General features: G+C 35.7%; 2 protein-coding genes across 2 annotated transcripts in view; both read left to right on the top strand.

Moving 5' to 3' along the window:
- LOC109123661 (protein MICRORCHIDIA 7-like) overlaps positions 1 to 18,764 on the top strand; it is a 76,239-nt gene extending 57,475 nt beyond the window's left edge. Inside the window, exons 4-15 of the mRNA XM_059741902.1 lie at positions 12,954 to 13,027; positions 13,133 to 13,167; positions 13,277 to 13,355; positions 14,097 to 14,191; positions 14,288 to 14,351; positions 14,417 to 14,434; positions 15,436 to 15,581; positions 16,118 to 16,216; positions 16,343 to 16,444; positions 18,305 to 18,356; positions 18,445 to 18,581; positions 18,756 to 18,764. Of these exons, the coding sequence (XP_059597885.1) occupies positions 12,954 to 13,027; positions 13,133 to 13,167; positions 13,277 to 13,355; positions 14,097 to 14,191; positions 14,288 to 14,351; positions 14,417 to 14,434; positions 15,436 to 15,581; positions 16,118 to 16,216; positions 16,343 to 16,444; positions 18,305 to 18,356; positions 18,445 to 18,581; positions 18,756 to 18,764 (910 nt within the window). The remainder of the gene's footprint in view (positions 1 to 12,953; positions 13,028 to 13,132; positions 13,168 to 13,276; positions 13,356 to 14,096; positions 14,192 to 14,287; positions 14,352 to 14,416; positions 14,435 to 15,435; positions 15,582 to 16,117; positions 16,217 to 16,342; positions 16,445 to 18,304; positions 18,357 to 18,444; positions 18,582 to 18,755) is intronic.
- Positions 18,765 to 18,899: 135 nt separating this feature from the next.
- On the top strand, positions 18,900 to 20,599 carry LOC132252603 (protein MICRORCHIDIA 4-like). The gene is made up of 5 exons (XM_059742073.1): positions 18,900 to 18,971; positions 19,083 to 19,341; positions 19,447 to 19,534; positions 19,990 to 20,112; positions 20,199 to 20,599. The coding sequence occupies exons 2-5, from the start codon at positions 19,127 to 19,129 to the stop codon at positions 20,298 to 20,300; spliced, it is 528 nt and encodes a 175-aa protein (XP_059598056.1). The 5' UTR covers positions 18,900 to 18,971; positions 19,083 to 19,126; the 3' UTR covers positions 20,301 to 20,599.
- Positions 20,600 to 20,836: the final 237 nt, after the last annotated feature.

The following is a 20,836-nucleotide window of genomic DNA, read 5'->3' on the forward strand; positions in this document are numbered from 1 at the left end:
TCTTTGTCCCTTTTGGAATTCTTTGCGAGAGACTAATTGATCATGACACCTTTTCCATCTTTGTTTTGCAATGTTTGAATTGTTGTAGGCGTCATTTCTCAGTTCCTCCATCTAATTAAGGTTTAGAAACCTCTTCATTTAGGCTTGGTTCAAGTCCATGTTGAGCGTCTTGATTGCCCACCAAGCTTTGTATTGCACTTCAACAGGGAGATGGCATGCTTTTCCATATACTAGGTGATAAGGAGACATTCCAAGAATGGTTTTGTAAGTTGTTTTGTTCGCCCATAGTGAATCATGAAGCTTAACAGACCAATTTCTTCTGCTCATATTCACCACCTTCATCAATATGTTTTTGATCTCCCGATTAGCTAACTCAACTTGCCCAGAAGTTTGAGGTTGGTAAGGTGTAGCTACCTTATGCTTCACCCCGTACTTGGCTAAGAGAGTTTCGAACGACTTGTTACAAAAATGAGTACCCCCATCACTAATTATGGCCTTGGATACTCCAAATCTGGAAAAGATGTTCTCTTTGAGAAATTTGAGAACAACTCTGTGATCATTGCGTTTGCACGGGATCTCTTTAACCCATTTAGAAACATAATCCACTCCCACCAAGATGTAAGAGTAGCCAAAGGACATAGGAAAAGGTCCCATGAAGTCTATGCCCTAAACATAAAAAAGATAAACAATTAAAATGGGGTTCAAAGGCATCATGTTCTTACGTGTTAATTTCCCAAGCCTCTGGCATTTGTCACACCTCCTGCACATGGTGTGGGCATCTTTGAAAAGTGATGGCCAACAAAAATCCGATCGCAATACCTTCATAGCTGTCTTTTGAGAAGCAAAATGGCCTCCACATGCGCTTTTGTGGCAATGACTGAGGATCTCCTGTTGCTCTTGCTCAGGGACGCACTTCCGTATTATTTGATCCGCACAATATTTGAATAGAAATGGCTCTTCCCAATAGTAGGCATGAATTTTTGCAAAGAAGTGCTTCTTATCTTATGCTTTCCACTTACTTGGAACTTCTCTTGTAACTAAATAGTTAGCAATATGAGCATACCAAGGAGTGGCTTGTATCAACATGAGTGACTCTTCTATAAAATCATCATTAATGGGCAAACTATGGGAATTATGTGCGATGGCTAGCCTTGACAGATGGCCGGCTACCACATTCTCCACTCCTTTCTTGTCTTTGATCTGAAGATTGAACTCTTGAAGCAAGAGAATCCATCTAATCAGCCTTGCTTTTGCATCTTGCTTAGCAAGCAAATATTTCAAGGCTGAATAATCAATGAAAACCACAATGAAAGACCCCACCAAGTAAGCGCAGAATTTGTCTAAGGCAAAAACTACAGCCAACAATTCTTTCTATGTGGTTGTGTAGTTTCTTTACACTTCATTCAATGTTTTGCTCGCTTAGTAGATCATATAGGGCTTTCAAACTTCTCTTTGCCCAAGAACAACTCCTATAGCAAAGTCACTAGCATCGCATATCACTTTAAAGGGCAATTTCCAATTGAGAGCTCTCACTATTGGAGCGATCATCAGCAATAGCTTCAGTTCTTCAAAACTTTGTTGACATCGATCATCCCATACGAATTTAGCATCCTTTACCAATAGTTCACAAAAAAGTCTTGCAAGTTTAAAGAAATCTTTAATAAACCTCCTATAGAACCTAGCATGGCCAAGGAATTGCCTTACTCCTTTGACAGTTGTAGGCGATGGCAACTTGACAATAAGTTCAACCTTTGCTTTGTCCACTTCAATGCCTTGCTTTAAGATAATATGCCCAAGGACAATCCCTTGGGGTACCATGAAATGGCATTTCTCCTAGTTAAGTACCAAGTCCTTCTCAATGCATCGGTTCAGCACAGCTTCCAAGTTGAATAAGCATTCGTCAAATGCACCTCCATATACGGTGATGTTGTCCATAAAGACTTCCATAATATGCTCCACCATATCACTGAAAATGCTTAACATGCATCTTTGGAATGTTGCTGGTGCATTGCGTAAACCGAAAGACATTTTTCTGTATGCGTAGGTTCCGAATGGACATGTGAAAGTGGTCTTCTCCTGATCTTCAACAACAATTTCTATTTGAAAATACCCAGAGTAGCCATTCTAAGAAACAGTAGAATGGTTGGCTAAAGACCCTCTCAAGCACTTAATCAATAAACGGCAATGGGAAGTGGTCCTTCCTTGTTATAGCATTCAACTTTCTATAATCAATACACACCGTCCAACTGAAGTGAGGCGTGTAGAAACTTCTTCTCCCTTATCATTTTGCACCATTGTAATCCCTGATTTCTTTGGCACGACTTGCGTAGGACTCACACATGGGCTATCTAATATGGGGTAAATAATACTGGCCTGAAGTAGCTTAAGCACTTCAGCTTGCACCACCTCTTGCATGTGAGGATTCAACTTTCTCTAGGGTTGATGAACTGGCTTAGCTTCTTCTTCCATGTATATATGATGGGTACAGACTAAAGGGCTCATCCCTTTCAGATCATAAATTTTTCCCCCTATCGCCTTCTTGCATCTTCTAAGGACTTCAAGTAGACAATCCTCCTCAGTAGTATTAAGAGATGAAGAAATAACAACAGAGCTCTGTTTGTTCTCTTCTAGGTATGTATACTTCAACTTCGTGGGTAATGGCTTCAAAATAAGCTTTGGGGGCTCCTCCTTAACGGCCTCTTGTGTCTCTTCCCCATTGAATAAAGGTAGAATTTCTTCCCACCCCTTCAAAGGGGGTAGAGTAGCAAGCACATCTGAGGGTTCAAGTAACCCTTCATCAAGATCCCCAAGGCTCTCATTCAAATCTTCTAGCATTTTCTAATCACAATGCTCCTCCACTAGGTTATCAATCATGCACACCTCTTCTGGTCCTTCTTCTTCTTCCGGATGGAATTGTTTCTAGCACATATAGAAGATGTTGAGCTCTAGCGTCATGTTACCAAATGTAAGTTACATGACTCAATTCCTACAATTAATGATGGCATTTGATGTAGCTAGGAATGGTCTTCCAAGTATGATAGGAATAAAGTTAGTTCCTTTGGCAATAGGGTCCGTATCAAGAACAACAAAATCCACTGGGTAGTAGAATTTGTCAACTTGAACTAGGACATCTTCAATCATACCTCTTGGAATTTTCACTGATCTATCTGCTAGAGATAGAGTGATTGATTTAGATTTCAAATCTCCAAGTCCCAATTGCTTGTAGACAGAGTGGGGTAGCAAATTCACACTCGCCCCCAAGTCCAATAAAGCTTTCTCCAAACACGTCTCTCCAATCATCACTGAGATGGTAGGACAACCCAAATCTTTGTATTTCACTGGAGACTTGTACTGTATAATGGAGTTTACTTGCTCAGTTAAGAAGGCTTTCTTACTCACATTAAACCCTCTTTTTATAGTACATAAGTCCTTCAGGAATTTTGCATAAGTCGGAACTTGTTTGATCATGTCTAGCAAAGGGATGTTAACTTTCACTTGCCTCAACACTTCAAGAATTTTTGATGCATTATTGATTCCCTTTTTGCCATGCAAAGCTTGTGGGAATGGTGGAGGTGTGCGTTTCTTCATCATATCATCCTAGTTGATGGTCTTCTTCGGTTCTTCATTTGTAGTAGATTCAAGGTCCTCTTTCTTTTCACTATTCCCTTTTCTCTTTCCTTTGATTTCCTCCATCTTCTCTTTCTCTACTTCACTCTTTGGCTCATGCTTTGACTTGGATGTAGGCAGATCAACCTCTTTACCACTCCTTAGAGTGATCACTGCTTTGACTTCCCTCACCTGTGAAGATTCTCCCTCCTGAGCCTCGACTTCATGGATACCCTTGGGATTCTGATGAGGTTGAGAAGGAAATCTTCCTTTCTCTTGCACTGTGTGGAGATTGGTAAGCCTTGAGATTGAGTATTGGAGATTATCTATCTTTTGAGATAGATCATTTTGTCTTCCATCCATCATTTTGGCTAAACTGTCAATTTTTTGCCTGACTTGAGCATTGATGGATTTCTGGTCTCCAACAAAGTCTCCCACGACCTTGCTAAGATTCACAATGGCTTGTTCAAGATTTGAGGCTTGCGGGGGTGCTTGGCCAGGTTGCGTGTACGAAGGTGCCCTTGGCTTCTAGGAGAAATTCGAATGGTTCCTTTAATTTGAATTGTAGGTGTTTCCATATGAAGTGCTGTTATTAGCCTTAAATTATCCAATAACATTTGCTTGATCCCCAAACATCTCTCTCACAGCTGGAATCGTAGGACACTCTGCCACCAAGTGCTCAAAAGATTGACAAATGGAACACGGCATAGCTTGCATTGGTGTTTCAGAAATGGCCTGCACTTCTCGTATCTTCTTCACTTCTAGCTCCTCCAATCTTCTTGCCATAGTTGCGAATTTTGCTTTTATGTCGGTGTCTTCATTCAAAGCATACATCCCAGCCTTAGCATTTGAAGCATTAGGTTGAGACTTCATTCTTCCCACTTTTCTAGCATTCGGCTCATCCCATCCTCTTGAAACTTCAGCTACATAACTCAAGAAATCCATGGCTTCCTCTGGATTCTTACTCATGAAGTCTCCTCCACACATCGTTTCTAAGAGTTGCTTCATTGAGGAAGACATACCGTCATAAAAATAGCTCACTAACAACCATGTATCAAAGCCATGGTGAGGACAAGCATTGATAGCTTCCATGTATCTCTCCTAACACTCATAGAATTTCTCATTCTCTTTAGCTGAGAAGTTTGAAATTTACCTTTTCAAGCCATTGGTCCTATGAGTCAGAAAAAATTTCTTGAGAAATTCAGCTTGCAAATCAGTCAAAGCTCGGATACTCTTTAGCCTTAAAGAATTAAGCCAAACATTGGCCTTATCCTTCAAAGTGAAAGGAAATAGCTTGAGCCTCATCAAGTCGATTGAAGCTCCTCCTTCTAGGAAAGTATTACAAACCTCCTCAAATTCCTTGATATGTGCGTAGGGATTCTCACTTTCCATCCCATGGAAAGTAGGTAGAAGTGGCACAATATGTGGTCGGATCACTAGTTGCTTTGTAGGTGGCACTATACATGACAGTGCACTCATACGAGGTGGATGCATGCGATCCCTCATGGATCGGTATACGTTGATATTCTCCTCTAGAGCATGTTAACTATGCTAATCTTCAGGTGTAGCTTCCATGACGTTCACACACAACTCCAACTCTGTTTCGTGAGGATTTTTTATTTTCACAAGTCTTCCCTCACTATCTAGTATCCAATATGGCATGCACAACTAGCAATAAATGAAACAAAAACAAAGAAAACAAAAGAAAAAAAAAAAGAAAAACAATTCTAGAAAGAGAAAATAAAATTAAGATTAACTAAAAACTAGATAAAAGATATACTAAAATAAAAACAAATAAAAAGAGTTAGTAAAAACAAATAAAAAGAGTTAGTAAAAGAAAAGAAAAATCACCCAACTTGTGATGAAGATCATAAGTGTTCTGAAAAGATCATATCATTGTGAAGTGGCACCATCCCCGATAACGGCGCCATTTGATTCATCCCCAATTGGTGTAATATTTAATTCAGTCCTCAGACGAGAGTTATCAACAAAATTTATACACCTAATTCACCATATACTAGGGTAGCATAGCTAGCATAGCATAGTGGTTCTAGGATCGTCCACAGGGATGGGTTTTCATCTCACACGTGATATTCGTTGAAGTACAAAACTGGTGTTTTTTCTTTTATGAGATAGCTTTAAAAGAGAACATAAAGTTGGTTGAAAAGGTTTGGTTTTAAGCTAACCAAAAATAGTAATTGAGTTTTATTACAAAGAAAAGATTTCTTGGAGTTTCAAGTCATTAGGTTCATGCTACTTAGACAAAAGGGGAAGATTCCGGATCTTTTCCTCGCATTGGGGTTTTAACCTATAGTTATTTCCTGAACCGGTGTGGTACAATTACTTCCCATTAATGGTTTCAAACACTAAATCCCTCCCACTGATTCATCTTGCAATGGTTCATACCTCTCACCTAGTATTGGCCATTCAAGGTGATCCTTAACCTTGGATTACCCTTCAAAAGCTCGTAAGAGATAACTAATGGATGTCTCCGGGGAGTCTGAAAAGCTTACCAAGTGTTGGTATTCTAGGTAATCCTACCTTTAAACCACCCCCCAAAGGCTCGCAAGAGATAACTAATGGATCTCAATGGATGGAGTCCAAAAAGATTATCAAGTGTTGGCCCAAGTGATTTTAAGGGATTTTAAGTTAACTAAAAATATAAAAACCATTAACAGGTTACAACCTCTCTTCATTTAAAAATGACATAAGGAAAACTCCCACTTTTGTATCCGGATCCCTTACCTAGCTTCCTTCAATCCAAGAAACAAAAAGCTCAACCACTCATCCTCTGGAAAAACATCCTTAGAGACTGTTTGGCTAGAAAGAAAATAAAATCAAAATGAGTAGATAAGGCAGAGCAACGATCTGTATATTTCTTACTAAAAAGAATGTACAAGACTTCTCTGGAATTTCTTCCGAGAGATTACAAGTGATCCCAAGAATTTCTTCCGAGATTTCGAGATATTTCAAAAAGAGATATCTTAAGACATATATAGAGAGATATTTTTAACCCCTCAATTAGATATCCTAAATATCTAAAAAAATCTTTAGTTGACTACAAGGAGAGAATAGGTAATTACACAAAATATCTTGAGATAAAAATCTAACAGAGTTGGTGCAAAAATATCTGAAGATTACACAGGAGGATTTTGCAACGCTTGCGAAAATTTCGCAGAAGGTACGAAATTGATTTTCTCAGCTTTGGTTTCGCAAGGCCTGCGAAAATTTCGCAAGGGGTTGCGAAATTCATTTTCCTTAGTTTCGCAAGGCTTGCGAAATTTTGCAAGGGGTTGTGAAATTCATCTTCACAACCTTGCTCTCTGCCTTGCAACTTGTACTCCTCTTGGGCATTTCGCAAGCTTGCGAAAATTTCGCAAAGCATTGCGAAATTGTTGGCTATTAGATTTCTTCTCTAATTCTCTTCCTTGCTTACTTGATGGATTTGGCAAAGGCTACGAAACTCTCCAAAACTTGGATTCTTCATGTAATTGAGCTTCAACTTGCTTTGCCATGGACTACACAAAGTTCTCCCTCATTCTTGGCTCGTTTTAATTATCAAAAAGCTATCAAAACCACCAAAACTTAGCAAAAACTGATCAGTAATCCTTGCAAGGGTCCTTAATGTCCCAATTGAGTTAAAAGGTAATAAATATTACTGAAAAGTGTTTAAAAGAGTTTATAAAAAGCTATAAAAGAACACTTTTTGAGTAGTAATCACTCTCCATTTTCAATTCTCAAACTACCAAGAAGCCTTCCATTATTACCTTCATAATGAATGTCAAAACATCTTCATTACCCCTTCCCAACATAAATAACTCCCACATAAACTATGTTTAATAAAGACAATTTCAAATTTCCTTACTTCTCAATAAACACATATGTTAATTAATACATAAAAAACAAATAAATTGATTTCCCAATTTATTATATTTATCAATCATTTATTTTTTTTCCTCACATTTTCTTTTATGGTGTATTTTATTATAATTGTATGAAGGACAATAACAAACTCGGTGGAGAATCATTCCACGTTATATAATTTATTTTTTTTCAAACATCAACAATACTAATATTTTTTAAACCTTAAAAGTACCACTCCTTTACTTCTTGTTTTCCTCATTTTCTTCTTCTTCTGTTGTCTACAATTCTCACACAACTCCTTCACTTTGATGTCCCTACCTTGGCCCTCAAAACCATCATTATCGAACGATGTTTCTGAGGGAAGATGCTGAGACAAAGGATACAAGATTCAAGGGACAAAGGACAATGCTTGTGATTTGCTACAGGGATAAAAGGGAGATAGAGGGAGAGAGGAGACGAGATATGGGGAACCACTGTTGGTGAAGGTCAGAGTCGAGATACAGGGAGGCCGGAATAAAGGGAAAATGACAAGAAGTAAGAATACAAACGAGATGGTGGGAGATCGCAGCCAATGACATGACAAGACAACACCGGCTATAGAGAATGGCGGGAAATACCAACAACCGATTGGAGAATTTTCTTTCTTTTTTTTTTCTTTTCCTTTTTCCATTTGGATGGTTCAAATCTTAGCTTCTAATCCTACGAGGTATGGTATCAAAATGGGTACCATAGAATTTTGCTATTTTTAAATGGAAACCTCCCACTTTCCCCTTTAGTTACTCCTTGTAGCCTCATAGGCATGGGCACAATAGGCCATAGGTTACATCGCACCACCACCTGGTTCTCCTCCATGTAGACACACGCCATTATTGTCTTTTCTTGCAAAAAAATTGTTAGCCCAAGGGTTCTCCTAATCGGGTTTTGATGATAACAAACCATGGTTAAGTATCTAATTGGTTTAATGTTTAAGAATCTCAAGTATAAACTCGAAAATTCATCAAAGGACCAAATGGATATAACATCGAGACGCTTGGAAGACTTGAGATCATAGGAAACTAATGTAAGATGAATGCATGAGTGTACTTAGGACTTTCATACGTTTTCATGCATCTTAGAAAACTCGGTTTATTCTTTAAAACGTTGACTTCATTAAAACCCGAGTTTTTAACTAATTTACCTTAGGCAAAATGTTTCAAAATTGGCTTAATAATTTACCTAAAGACCTTGTTTAAGTGTTAGGAAAGAAAGGAATCAAAAATTAGGTTTTTCGGGGCCAAAAAGGCTCAACCGGTCGACCGGTTGAGGTCGTCCGATCGAGGACTGGTCGAGGAAGGTTAAAAACCTTCTCTCTCTCCCAGTAGCCTTCTCTTCTTGGTCGAGGTGATTTCTTTACCGGTTGAGGCAACGATAACCTGTCATGCATTAAATGCTCCAACGGCCAGTGAACCGGTCGACCCCTAGCTCGACCGGATGAGGTTGCCTTTTGCTGATTTTGACTCCCGAGCTTAGAAACCTATAAATTGAGAGCTCCATTTCATTTATTGATAAGATAACAATTGCATTCAAAGCCTACTTACTTGTTCTTGATCAAAAAGCTCTCATTTCCTTCATTGTGCATTAAATCACCACTTGCATATCCTTTAGTGCACTCTTGTTTGTCATCCTAGCCTTATCTTGTATTTGAGCCATCTTTAAGCTAGGTTGAGTGATTATATCTTGTAACAATCTGAGTGTTAAAGCCTTCAAGAGGGTTGAATCTTGAAGAGGTTGTGTAAGAGCCCATTGGAGCCGGAATCCAAGTGTAAGAAGATCGGAAGCTTAATTGAAGCTTCAAGTTAGTGGAACCCTCACTCGGTTAGGAGGTTGAGGAGAGTGGACGTAGGCAAGGAAGTGCCGAACCATTATAAACCCGAGTTTGAATTCTCTCAATTCTATCTCTTTACTTTGCTCATCTTTTGTTTAATTTTGTTGTGATTGAAAAGATTTTAAAAACCCAATTCACCTCCCCCCCCCCCCCCCCCCCTTTTGGGTGTTTTTCTTAACTAAACATAGCCTTTGTTTTCTCAAAAATGTTATATCCATACGCCATCGGCTCAAATGGTTCCCAGGCGACCACTATAACTACTCTGCTTCATTGCTCATACTCTCCACCCCACTTCCCCACATGCGACTGCACGTGCGAGACTGAGTCTCCACTAACATGTATGATGTATCCCACTTATTTTAAATTATTTTTATAATTTTTCATTTTTCTTCATAGAATAAAAATTAAAATTGGAAGATAATTCTGGTTTATACAATCTTAGAGAGCCAAATTTTTTATTAATTAATAATAAGACTCTAAACCCTAAATCAAACAAAAATAAGGAGTTTGTTTGGACTTTGGATCATAAAAGTACTTTTAAAAAGTATTTTAATGTCTCTACCTTTCTTTTTTTCTTATCTTTATCATATTATTTATTTTTTCTTTTTTTCCTAAAATTCATTGTTGAGTATAAAAAGAAAATTTTAAATTTAAAAAAATTATAAAATTAATTGACAAAGATATGATAATAAGAAAATTCATTATTGATTATAGACATGTTGGAGTCAAAAAGGAGCTCTTTCTATTAAGCTAAAAAACAAATACTACCTAAATCTTGTTTAATTTGGAGTTCATTTTCCTAGTGAAAAATGAAATTAAGTGATATATTTGCCTCCCACCATGTTGTAATAACTAATTAAAATATTCTATTCTCAAATATGTGATAAAAAAAAAGTGTAACTCATGAATTATTATTTATCATGAAGCTGCATAAAATTTTTTCCTCTTTTAGGTTATGGAGGATAATTGTTTGTTTCTTATCTCATCTGGTTCCTATTGTTTTATTTCAATCTGCAGAGTTATGCATCAATTCTATATCTCAAACTTCCACTTGGCTTTCGAATTATTCTTCGTGGGAAAGATATTGAGCACCACAATGTGGTAAATGTTATAATGCTAACACATGAGGTTACATACTAACCACGGGCTAGTGCTAATGGGGTTCCTAAGGATTTGAATGTAATACTTGTTAAAACCAATGTTTGATATGAGATACCTCCCCTTGTGTACCAATTCATGGTAACTAGTATTAATTTCATGCCATTGTATTATTGCTATTGTGACTGTTGGATTTGTCAAGGATGTAAAGCATCACATTAATGCTCAAGGATTCAATGTTTATAACAAGAATCGACTCATTAAGATCAATTTTCTTCATTTGAATGATAATAAGATACTACATGATCTTATTTATTAAACTATCTATTTGTTCCTTTCTCCTAAGATGCTCATTACAAATGGTTTTCTACATATAATTCTATCTTATAGTACTAGTTTTGTAAAATATATATACCAAAACCATAGCTATAAACTGGTGTACAACTATGGTGAGTGAGGCCTTCAATCATGCATCACAAATGGCACAAGGCACCCACTTTAAGTTGAGAGCTCAGGTGCACTAAAAATGTTTCTAATTCACAACTTGCTCAAATGACTCTTCTTTGAGCTTATATAGGAAAGTAGGAAGTTTTTGGAACCTCCTAGAGCAAACTACATTGGTCTACTAATGCAGAAGTGTGGAAGATTTTAGAGAAACCTAGAGATGTCCACACATCTCTACTCTAGGATGGAAGATAAGAGAAAGGTGTATGCTATTTTGGAGAGTTCCAAAGTCATCTTATACATAACTTGTACATAAGACTTATATAGGATATTATAGATAATTTTAGAGTAAGTGGAAAACCTTTATGAGTTCTAGAAAGTTTCTTGGGTGCCTATAAAAAGGGATTGACTCATTTGGCCAAGACACTAAGCACTTGTGAGCAATCTAGTCTTGTAAAACATTCTTGTGCAATACAAGTTCCATTCTTCCAAAATCTCTAAGTGTAGTTTTGTTCGTGTCCCTAACTTCTAAGTTGGGCACATTGCTTAGTATAACTAGCTAAGTATGTAGGGAAAGTTCACTTAATAATGTCAAGTGGTTTGAATTGTTTAAGCGTTGCACATGAGCTTAAGAAAAGTCTAAGTTCATGACACTAAGCCTTCTTTCCTTAAAAGGACCTAAAAAAAAAGTACAATGGAGTCACTTATTAGCTTTAAAGATAATTGGAATTAATTTGAAAGACTAATTTGATTGATAGCAATACATTTAATACATATGATACTAAGGGCTTGAAACCACATGGGGATCACACCACATATGGTTGGTTACTCTCTTTCTCCTCTGTTTTTCCAAATTAAGTATTTTCTAATATTATTTGTTATATAAGTTAAGAAATTAAAAATTTATTCATAACTCGTTAGGAAGGCTACTTTGAAAAAATCAACTTTCTTTCAAGTTGTAAGTCGGAAGCTTGGTTTCAGTAAGGGCTATTAAAAGAAATTATATGATGTATTGAAAAACTAAATATAGTGTACATAATTTTTATTTTTATTTTTATTTTCTTGTGAATACTCAATAGAATAGAAATAAAGAGGAAAACATTATCTTCCTTCATCTAATTTTAAATATTCCTTTGAGGAAAGTTAATCAATAAAAAACAGTTATTAACACTTATTTTCTATTATAGAAAATACAATTCAAGAATCTATATATTGTTAATCAAGACACAATTATATACTACTACAAATTTATTTAAAATTATGTAATAAAGAAAATGTTAGTTTAGACCTCCAATGTTTGGAATCTTAACCCTATTTTAGTAATAATATTTCCCATTATGCTAGTAGGAAACTTCATCTTTATATTAAAGGAATTTCTCATTCTCTTGTGTTATCTTGTTTTCTGTGCGTCGTAATCGTTAGTCAAACAATGAAAAATATGTTATTTAAAATTATAGAGACCTATAGAAACTCTTATACAAAAAAGAAGTATACACTTAGCTTATATGAATCCTTAAAATTTATTTTAAGAAATTTTAAATTTTGAAGTAGGTAATTTTTTTTTAATATTTTAGATTTTTAATAAATTTTTAAAAATCATTACATTACATTTTCAATGCCAAGTCTCCCCGAGAATTTTTCTATTTTATATAGAAGTTATTACTAGTTTTTGTTTTTAAAAATATAAAAACAGAAATTATATGGAACAGGCACTCGGTTTCTATATTTGTCTAAATTTTCTCAGCTACCAAACAACATATAAAATTCAGAATTTTGGAATTATGAAATGTTGTAAAGTTTGGCAATTTAGTTATATTTTATATGATGATTCATGCATTTTTATGGTGCTTTTGCCTTATGGTAGGAAGTATATATGGCACTTTTTATTGCCTTGTATTGCTTGGGTCTTTGCCTTGTGTCCCAAGCAAAGTAGGTCTTATTGTCTGTCTCGATATTGCCTGTCAGTTTTCAATAATTTCCCGCCTAATACATTCTGAGGTTTTGATATCTTCATTAATTAATGTACTTTCAAGAGCAAGGAGCAACTACTATACCATATTTCTTTCATATCTGTAAGGTGGCTTGGATCACGTCAGGGTCCACCCAAGTTCCTACACTCCAACGCCACTAGTCATAAATGGGCCCTTGGAGGTAAACTTGCTCAATCTATGTTAAAATCTTCAGCTTACCTGCATGTCCTTGAATTTGTGTTCTTCTTCTGTGGAATCTACTTCTAATGGCCATGGAAATTTGCAGCTTTTGCAGAGCTTTTGGACAATTCTCTGGATGAGGTATTTTGCATTTCTTCTTTTATTTTTTATTTTTTTGTTCTTATTAAACCATGTCTAATGTGTGTTTCTTCTTTTCTCAATTTGACTAAATTATTTGTTTTGATGTCAGATCTGCAATGGAGCCACATACGTTAATGTAGATATCCTTCAAAATAAGAGAGATGGGAACAAAATGTTGCTGATTGAAGGTATTTGATGCCTCTGAGTGTGTGTGTGTGCATGAGCATGCGCATGTGAGTTCAGTTAAGACAAAGCAATACAAAAGCAATTCTATCCCTTCTTTTGGTCTTAAAATTACCATGTGTCCTTGCATGTCATATTTTTCTGTTTTAATTGTTGGTCTTAAAATTATGATGGGTTTTTCATATCTTGGGTGCGTTTTGTAGGTGTAATTTTGTGCCCAGAAGCCCCACAAGTTCATGCTTTCTGGAGGTTCAAAATGGGAATTCTAAGAGAAAATTGGAATAAAGTATTGATAGGAAGAGCTATTGTTTTATGGAGTACTATACTCTCTTTTTGATCATTAAACTTGTAAAATTGAATGAGTTTTTTACTATAATCATCATCAAATGAGGAGAACATTGAGTTCTATTCTTTTGGATTTGCAGATTGTTTGTATCTGGAGGTACAAGTGGTTCTTTAATTTATGAATCTAAGTTAATAAGTTCCCTGTGGTATTGGACCGAAGTCTAGAATTTAGAAGTGGATAGATATTGCTTTTTCTCCTTTTGGGGGTAGAGAAAATTTCTTCAACTCCTTAAACCCGCTTCTGGTTTTTTGTTCATATTTCTGAGGTCCATGTGCTGTGTGTGATTTTATTTGTTGCTAACAGTCCCCTGAATTCTATGTATGTGTCCAACAAGCATTAAATTCAATGTCTTTCATAATTTTGTTGTTATTATGGTCGAATTTTGAATTTCATTTTGCAGACAATGGAGGTGGGATGGATCCAGAGAAAATGCGACAATGCATGTCTCTTGGGTATTCTGAAAAAAGCAAGATAGCAAACACCATCGGGCAATATAAGTCACCAGTGGAAAAAGATGACTCCTTCCTTTTTGAGTAACCATAGCAATATAGTTTATGGATTTTTTGTTTGGTGTATATTTTTTTATCAGAAGGAAATGGTTTTAAGACAAGTACCATGAGGCTCGGAGCAGATGTTATTGTGTTCTCACGTTGCTGTTGAAAGGATGGAAAAAGGTTTTCATTTTGTTTGTTTGTTTACGAAACATTTTCTTTTGTGTAGCTTTTGCTGTTATGGATGGTAAATGCTATACCTTTTTTTGGTTCATATATAATAAATTAGCATTACATTGTTAAAGTATGTTTTTTTTTTCATTAGCTTTGTTGATTAACAATGATAAAATTGTCAAATTCATGTGTTAATGTATCCAAAAAAAGAAAAAAACTGTACTTCTTTCAATAATAGTCTAACCTTTTTATCTACATATTTCTCTATCTGATATTTTATTTCTGTTTGTTCTATGGTCTTTTTTTTTGGGGGGGTACTATTACTTTTATGTCATTAAAACTAATTTTAAGTCATTTCGATGTTTTCTTTTAGCTCCACACAGAGCATTGGATTGTTGTCTTACACATTTTTGAAGAGTACAGGGAAGGAAGATGTGCATATTTCTATGTTTTATCTTTGGACATGATATATTTTCTGTGTGCAGTTTACAGCTTATATCTTTGATATGTGAATTTGACAATCAGTTGATATATAAGGAGCATTGGATTGATTTGATGGACATGGTAATAAGAAGGCCTGCTTGCTTCTACTGCATCTTGGTGCAGAACTGACATGTCACTTTTAGGAGTTGCCATGTAACTGATCTTCATAAAACATAATTGAACATGTTGCATCCCATTCATTTTTAGGGTTGCTCTATATCTATAACCAACTCTCGCAACAAATACTTGAATTTTCATGATTTGTGTTCTTTACTAAATTTATGCATTGATTGTTTGCCTAAAATTCTCCACCTTATTAGGTTCTATGGACAAACTATCCTAAAAAAACAAGGTCTTATTTTGGAGGAATACTATAGTCTCAAACTGTTATTTTTGTGTCTTGAGTGAAACTATAGGCGGTGGAGTGATGTCGGATGATGCACTACAGCCACCGTAGTTCAGTATCTTGCTCATGCCTGCCAACTAGCTTCGTTTTTAATGTCTCTTCACTCTGGAACATAGTTCAGGCAGTTTTTGTAGGCTGGTAAGTTACTTGTAATTATGAGCCTCTAATTACTGTTGTTTTCTGAATTGAAACGATCGAGAAGATTGACTGTGAAAAAGGAGGACAAGAATGGAACAAGATAATACGATCATATGCTGCTGATTGGAATAAGAACGTGGAAACAATAGTGCAGTGGTCTCCATTTTCAAGTGAAGCAGATCTTCTTCAACAGGCTATTCTCCATTCTTCTAATGTGGAAACGTTTATCTCTTACAATATGCATTTTTCATGTATATTCCTCTTTTTGCATCATGCATATTACTTCTTTTCTTAGTTACTATGTGGCATGGACATGGATGCATACATGGACACAGCTAATCCTAAAAACGTATGATTCAGATATGGCAGGCAGGGTCATAGCAGTAGGATAAATTTTGTATTTTTATTGTACAATGTATGGCAAACATGAGTTTTTGGTTAATTTTCAAATTTAGCGAGCATCACTTATTATCATCGTTCGTTACATAGGAAACATGAAATTTTCATTTTTCTTTCTTCTTGTTTGAATTAATCACTTTAAGTAAAGCACTCAAATGGGGTGTAGAATTGATGCTAGCATGTATCTTAACTTCAAATCATGTCACATGTTTCTTTTCCTTTCTTTTTAGTTTTCACTTCGTTTTTTTTTTTTTTTTTTTTTGTGATGCATGATTTTTCTTGCATTACTCTATAGCATGTCTTGAGTTTTTTTTTTCTATTGCTATGTAGTTCAATTTTCTGAAAGAAAATGGAATGCGTATAATCATATACAACCTTTGGGAGGATGACTCAGGGCAGTTGGAACTTGATTTTGACACTGATCAGCAAGTAAGCCTCTGACAACTTCAATTTTTCAACTAGTTTCCATGCTTTCATGTTTCATGGTTCTTGAATGAGATTCTCTACAGAATTCTATCTATAAGATTAATTTGGTAATGCTATATAATATTGCAGGACATTCATATTAGAGGCGTCAACCGAGATGAGAAGAATATACAAATGGCAAAACAGTTTCCAAACTCCAGGCACTTTTTGACTTACCGGCATTCATTAAGGGTAAACAGTACCATTTTTCTGGTTTGCATGATAGAGATGATGAGATCTTCTGTTCTGTGCTAAAAGAATGATGACTAGCTCACATGCCAACCTTCAAAAATAATTGATATTGCTTTCTTACATCTATTTAATTTTTGTTTATACCACTCAATAACAATCTTACAAGGCCTTGTGGCCATCTAGGACTAATTTGAACATTTGTTTGAAGTATGTAGCAAAGGAAAGAAGGAACTTTCTTAGGTAGATTGGAAAACAAAGAACAAAGAAAGAGAGGAAAGAAGAAAGAATGAGACAAGTGGAAAATACATTTGAATGAGAAAATAGTAAACAGTAAACAGAAACTAGCTGCAGAAGTTACTGCTTAACATTCTTAATTGTCATTAAATCCTGCCTCACTTGTATTTAGTGCCTGATTTTGTTCAACTACTTTCAAGCTGGAGGAAGAACAGATGGTTTAGGTAGAAAATCTGTGTCAAATCATTACTTGAACAATATTAACGTGGAGATCCTGGATGGTGTAATGCCATTCATGTAGCAGACTCCCAATGATCAGGATAGGGCTTTTTACAATAGTGAAAAAGGAGCTTGAAATCTTAAAATGAGTAAAGAGTAAACAGAAATATCTTCTCTTTTTTTTTCTTCCTGAGTACATCCACTAGTCACATCTGTGATGCATAAGATCTCAAATAATTGTTTTCAAGCAACTTCGGTAAGATTATTTGCTGATAGATCCTGGGTTTTAACCTGTGGAAGAGATCTTGGTTGCAGGTCTTTGTAGTTAATGGATTATGAATGAGCCAATGATTCACCATAATGTTCCTAGTTTGGGTGTGTTGGGTTAGATTATGTGCTAACTAGTCACTCAGTCATTATCAATGGGACAATTCAAAAGAAATTTGTGCTCTTGTGGAAGCTAGAGGCAGCTCCAAAGAGCTTCCCCTGTTACAGCTGTCTTAGTGAAGTCAGAGCTTATCATCCCTCTTAGTAATTAGGATTACCCCTCATTACAACCAGCATAATGGAAAATATTTTCATGCTCTCAAGTCTTAGAATTCTGTACTTGCAAATTTGTGGTAACTAGTGCTGATTGCATGTCACTGTGTTATTAAATGGTTGCTGTTGTTACTGTTGGATTCGTCAAGGATGCAAGGCACCATATTGATGTTCAAGGGTTCAATGTCTATCACAAGAATCGACTCATTAAGATTAGTTTTCTTCCATTTAAATGACAATCAGATGCTGCATGATCTCATTTATCGAACTATCTTGTTGTTCCTTTCTCCTAAGATGCTCATTAGAAATGGTTCCTACGTATAATTCTATCTTATGGTACTAGTTTTTTAAAGAAATATATTAAAACTATAGTTGTAAACTGGTGTATGGCTTGGTGAATGAGGCCTTCAATCATGAACCACAAATGGCACAAGGCTCTCACTTTGGGTTGAGAAATTAGGTGCACTAAAGGTGTGCCTAAGCCTTCTTCCTTAGAAGGATAAAAAAAATACAATTGAGTCATTTCATTTCTGTAATTTCTCAGTAGGTTTCTTGTCTTAATTTTCTTTGCAAGAGTTTTTCTTTTAAATTCTTTTCTGAAATTTCTCCCTAAATAGATAGTTCAATGTTTATATTTTCAACTCTGTCAGCTTACTAAATACAAAATCTAACAGTACTGTTTTCTAAAATGTTTTGTAAAAATTTTTGCCCCATAATGCTGAATGTTCTTTGTGAAAAACAAAATCAATTTTTTTTATGTACCTCATGTTGGAAAAAATTCCTACCCGTTAATAGTAATAAATGATAAATGTTTGCATGCTTTTTTCTATAGTTGCATCATTGATCAAAGTATTGTTGTTTTGGCAGCCCTTTTGGAGGCTTTGGAATGCTGCAGGGAGTGATGGCCGAGGAGTAATAGGTCTTGTTTCTGCTTTGAGAATCCTTAGTGTATAATATTAACCAACTAACTTGAGTTCAATTTTTCATATATTTCATTTCTAATGCAGGTGTATTAGAGGCTGATTTTGTTGAACCAGCTCATGATAAGCAGGGGTTTGAGCGTACAATAGTTCTTTCAAGGCTTGAGACACGATTGCAACAAATGCAAAAGACATACTGGTTTGTTCTTCTCATCTCTGTTAAGGCAATTAACCAAAATATCATAAGGTTTCATATACATTAATGGCCCATTGCCTGATAGCTTAACCTTTTTGTTTAAATTGATCATTTTTAACGTGATATCAAGCCCTTTTTGGGGTCTTGGGTTCCAAAGTTATCATTTGTTTGTGCCCTATTTGATGTACTTAACATGTAACAGGAGTCTTGAGAGTCGTTGTCAAAGCTAAATTGGTCCATTATCTAACCACTTAAGCCTTTGGGCTAAATTGGTCACTTTAATAGCTTTTTTATGTTGGGTTTTTCAAGGTTGATTGTTAATAATTGCTATTCACCATCTCATTCAGGACTACATACTGTCATAAAATTGGCTATGCTCCTCGGGGTAACAAGAAACTCATCAACGAATCTGTTAGAGGTATTTAGTTGGATCCCAACAGTTTTTCCCTGTTCGTAAATTTTTGTATATTGAGAGAACTTCCAAGTCATCTTGTCACCTCTTACTAATATATATTTGCTAATTTTGTAGAAACACCTCCTGATCATCTTCCAAAAACATCTTCACTACTTAAAATGAAAGTTAGTGCCTCAAGTAGTAGCAAGACTCCACAAGCTTCACACTCAAATCAGAAGCAGGGAGGGGGAGAATTGGAAAGAACTCCGGAAACAGTTGACCAGGGTTATGGAAATGGAAATGGACATTCATTCAGTAAGCAGGAAAAGACAACAAATATGTCCACACAACTTAGAAGAGATCAAAGTTCTTTGGATTACGAGTTGAAGGAAAGGTGTGTTATTCTTTCCATGAGACAAATGTACTGTTTTTCACTTCATACTTATACTAATAAATCATTATCTTCAATTTCCTTTTCCTCTATTTTCTGTTTGTGCAGATTAAAGAGAAAGGAGGGTGATATAGTAGTTGCCTTGCAACATGATTTGGAGAAAGAAAGAGGGAAGTGTAGATTACTTGAAACCCAGGTAAGTACTTTGATGTTGATGATTTACACACACATTCAACTTGTATGAGATGTTGATGCCTACAAATATATATCCCTGGCTATAATTGAGCTGCTATAGTTTTCAATCCTCGGGTTTTTCCATGCGATGTGACTGTTAACTGAAGAATAGGGACGACAAAGCTTGATATGATCAATATGATTCAAACTTAACATATTTTTCACGGGTTTGGGTTAGTATAATCGTGTTATTTGAATTACCACCCCTACGAAGATCCACTTGATTTGTGGGATTGAATGATCTTTTTTCTATCTGAGTTGTCAAATTCCCTTCAAAAGAAAATGTTATTCGATAAAAAGGAATTAAGCTAGAATTCAGTTTGAAGCAGTGAACTCAACAACGCTCCATTCCTTTTCTCTTATATCTTTTCTTCTCTTTATTTCCTAACTTTTCAAAAATTCTTCACTATCGATCAGCTCCAGGAGGCAATACAGACAATCGAGGAAAGGAACAAAGAACAAGACAGTCTAATTGAAACATTCTCAGAAGAAAGGGAACGACGAGACATTGAGGAGGCAAATCTAAGAAAGAAATTAAAGGTTAGTTTGTCGCTGTATTCTTCTCATTTCTCTTTTATTATTAAGTTAGACATTTTATCAGCTTAGAGTCCCATTGGTCCTTGTAGGATGCCTCTAATATCATCCAAGAGTTACTCGCTAAAGTGAACCCAGGTTCAAAGTATCGGTTGAGTCCGGTACAACTCAGCCCAATCAACAAGGTCCAATGACTTGGTGGTAAATCGGTTGAGTTTGTGAAATCCCTCGGTTATACAGGTCGGTTCACCGAAAATTCTGCGAGTTAACTCAGATCTATGGCTTCAGACTTAGGAAAGCTGCATCAGATTTCGGTGGTAGCCCTCTTCTTCAGTCATATCGTCACCGGTGCCCTGGTTGATAGGCTGCCATAATAAAAAAATCCTTTGTTCATTGGCGTTTGGTGGCGACCGTTAATGCGGTGCTGGATGACATCTCTGCATTTGCTCTGTTGTGGTTTGGAATTTAGGATTTAGGAGAGTGCGAAATCGGGAACGTATTTTAGGAAATTTTAAACATCTATAAATAATGGATTTATGAAATTAATATATTCATAATTGTTGTACTCCTTTTATGAAATTAATTGCATAAAGATACTCAATAGGAACTAAAGAAGTGACAAATTGAAAATTTGTAATAATTTAGTAATCAATATATATAATATACTATCCTATTCCTATTCATTGAAGCCTATTTCTTATTATTTTATATCTTGATTTTATTTTTCATT

This window comes from Vitis vinifera, chromosome 13 (assembly GCF_030704535.1).
Source record: "Vitis vinifera cultivar Pinot Noir 40024 chromosome 13, ASM3070453v1".
Classification (NCBI taxonomy): Eukaryota; Viridiplantae; Streptophyta; class Magnoliopsida; order Vitales; family Vitaceae; genus Vitis; species Vitis vinifera.

What these genes read in the sequence shown, in the direction of transcription:
- LOC132252603 (XM_059742073.1), top strand. Translation starts at nt 19,127, where the DNA reads ATGAAAGTTAGTGCCTCAAGTAGTAGCAAGACTCCACAAGCTTCACAC. An exon ending in GTAGATTACTTGAAACCCAG is followed by an intron (nt 19,535 to 19,989) that starts GTAAGTACTTTG and finishes ACTATCGATCAG; the next exon opens with CTCCAGGAGGCAATACAGAC. An exon ending in ATCTAAGAAAGAAATTAAAG is followed by an intron (nt 20,113 to 20,198) that starts GTTAGTTTGTCG and finishes TGGTCCTTGTAG; the next exon opens with GATGCCTCTAATATCATCCA.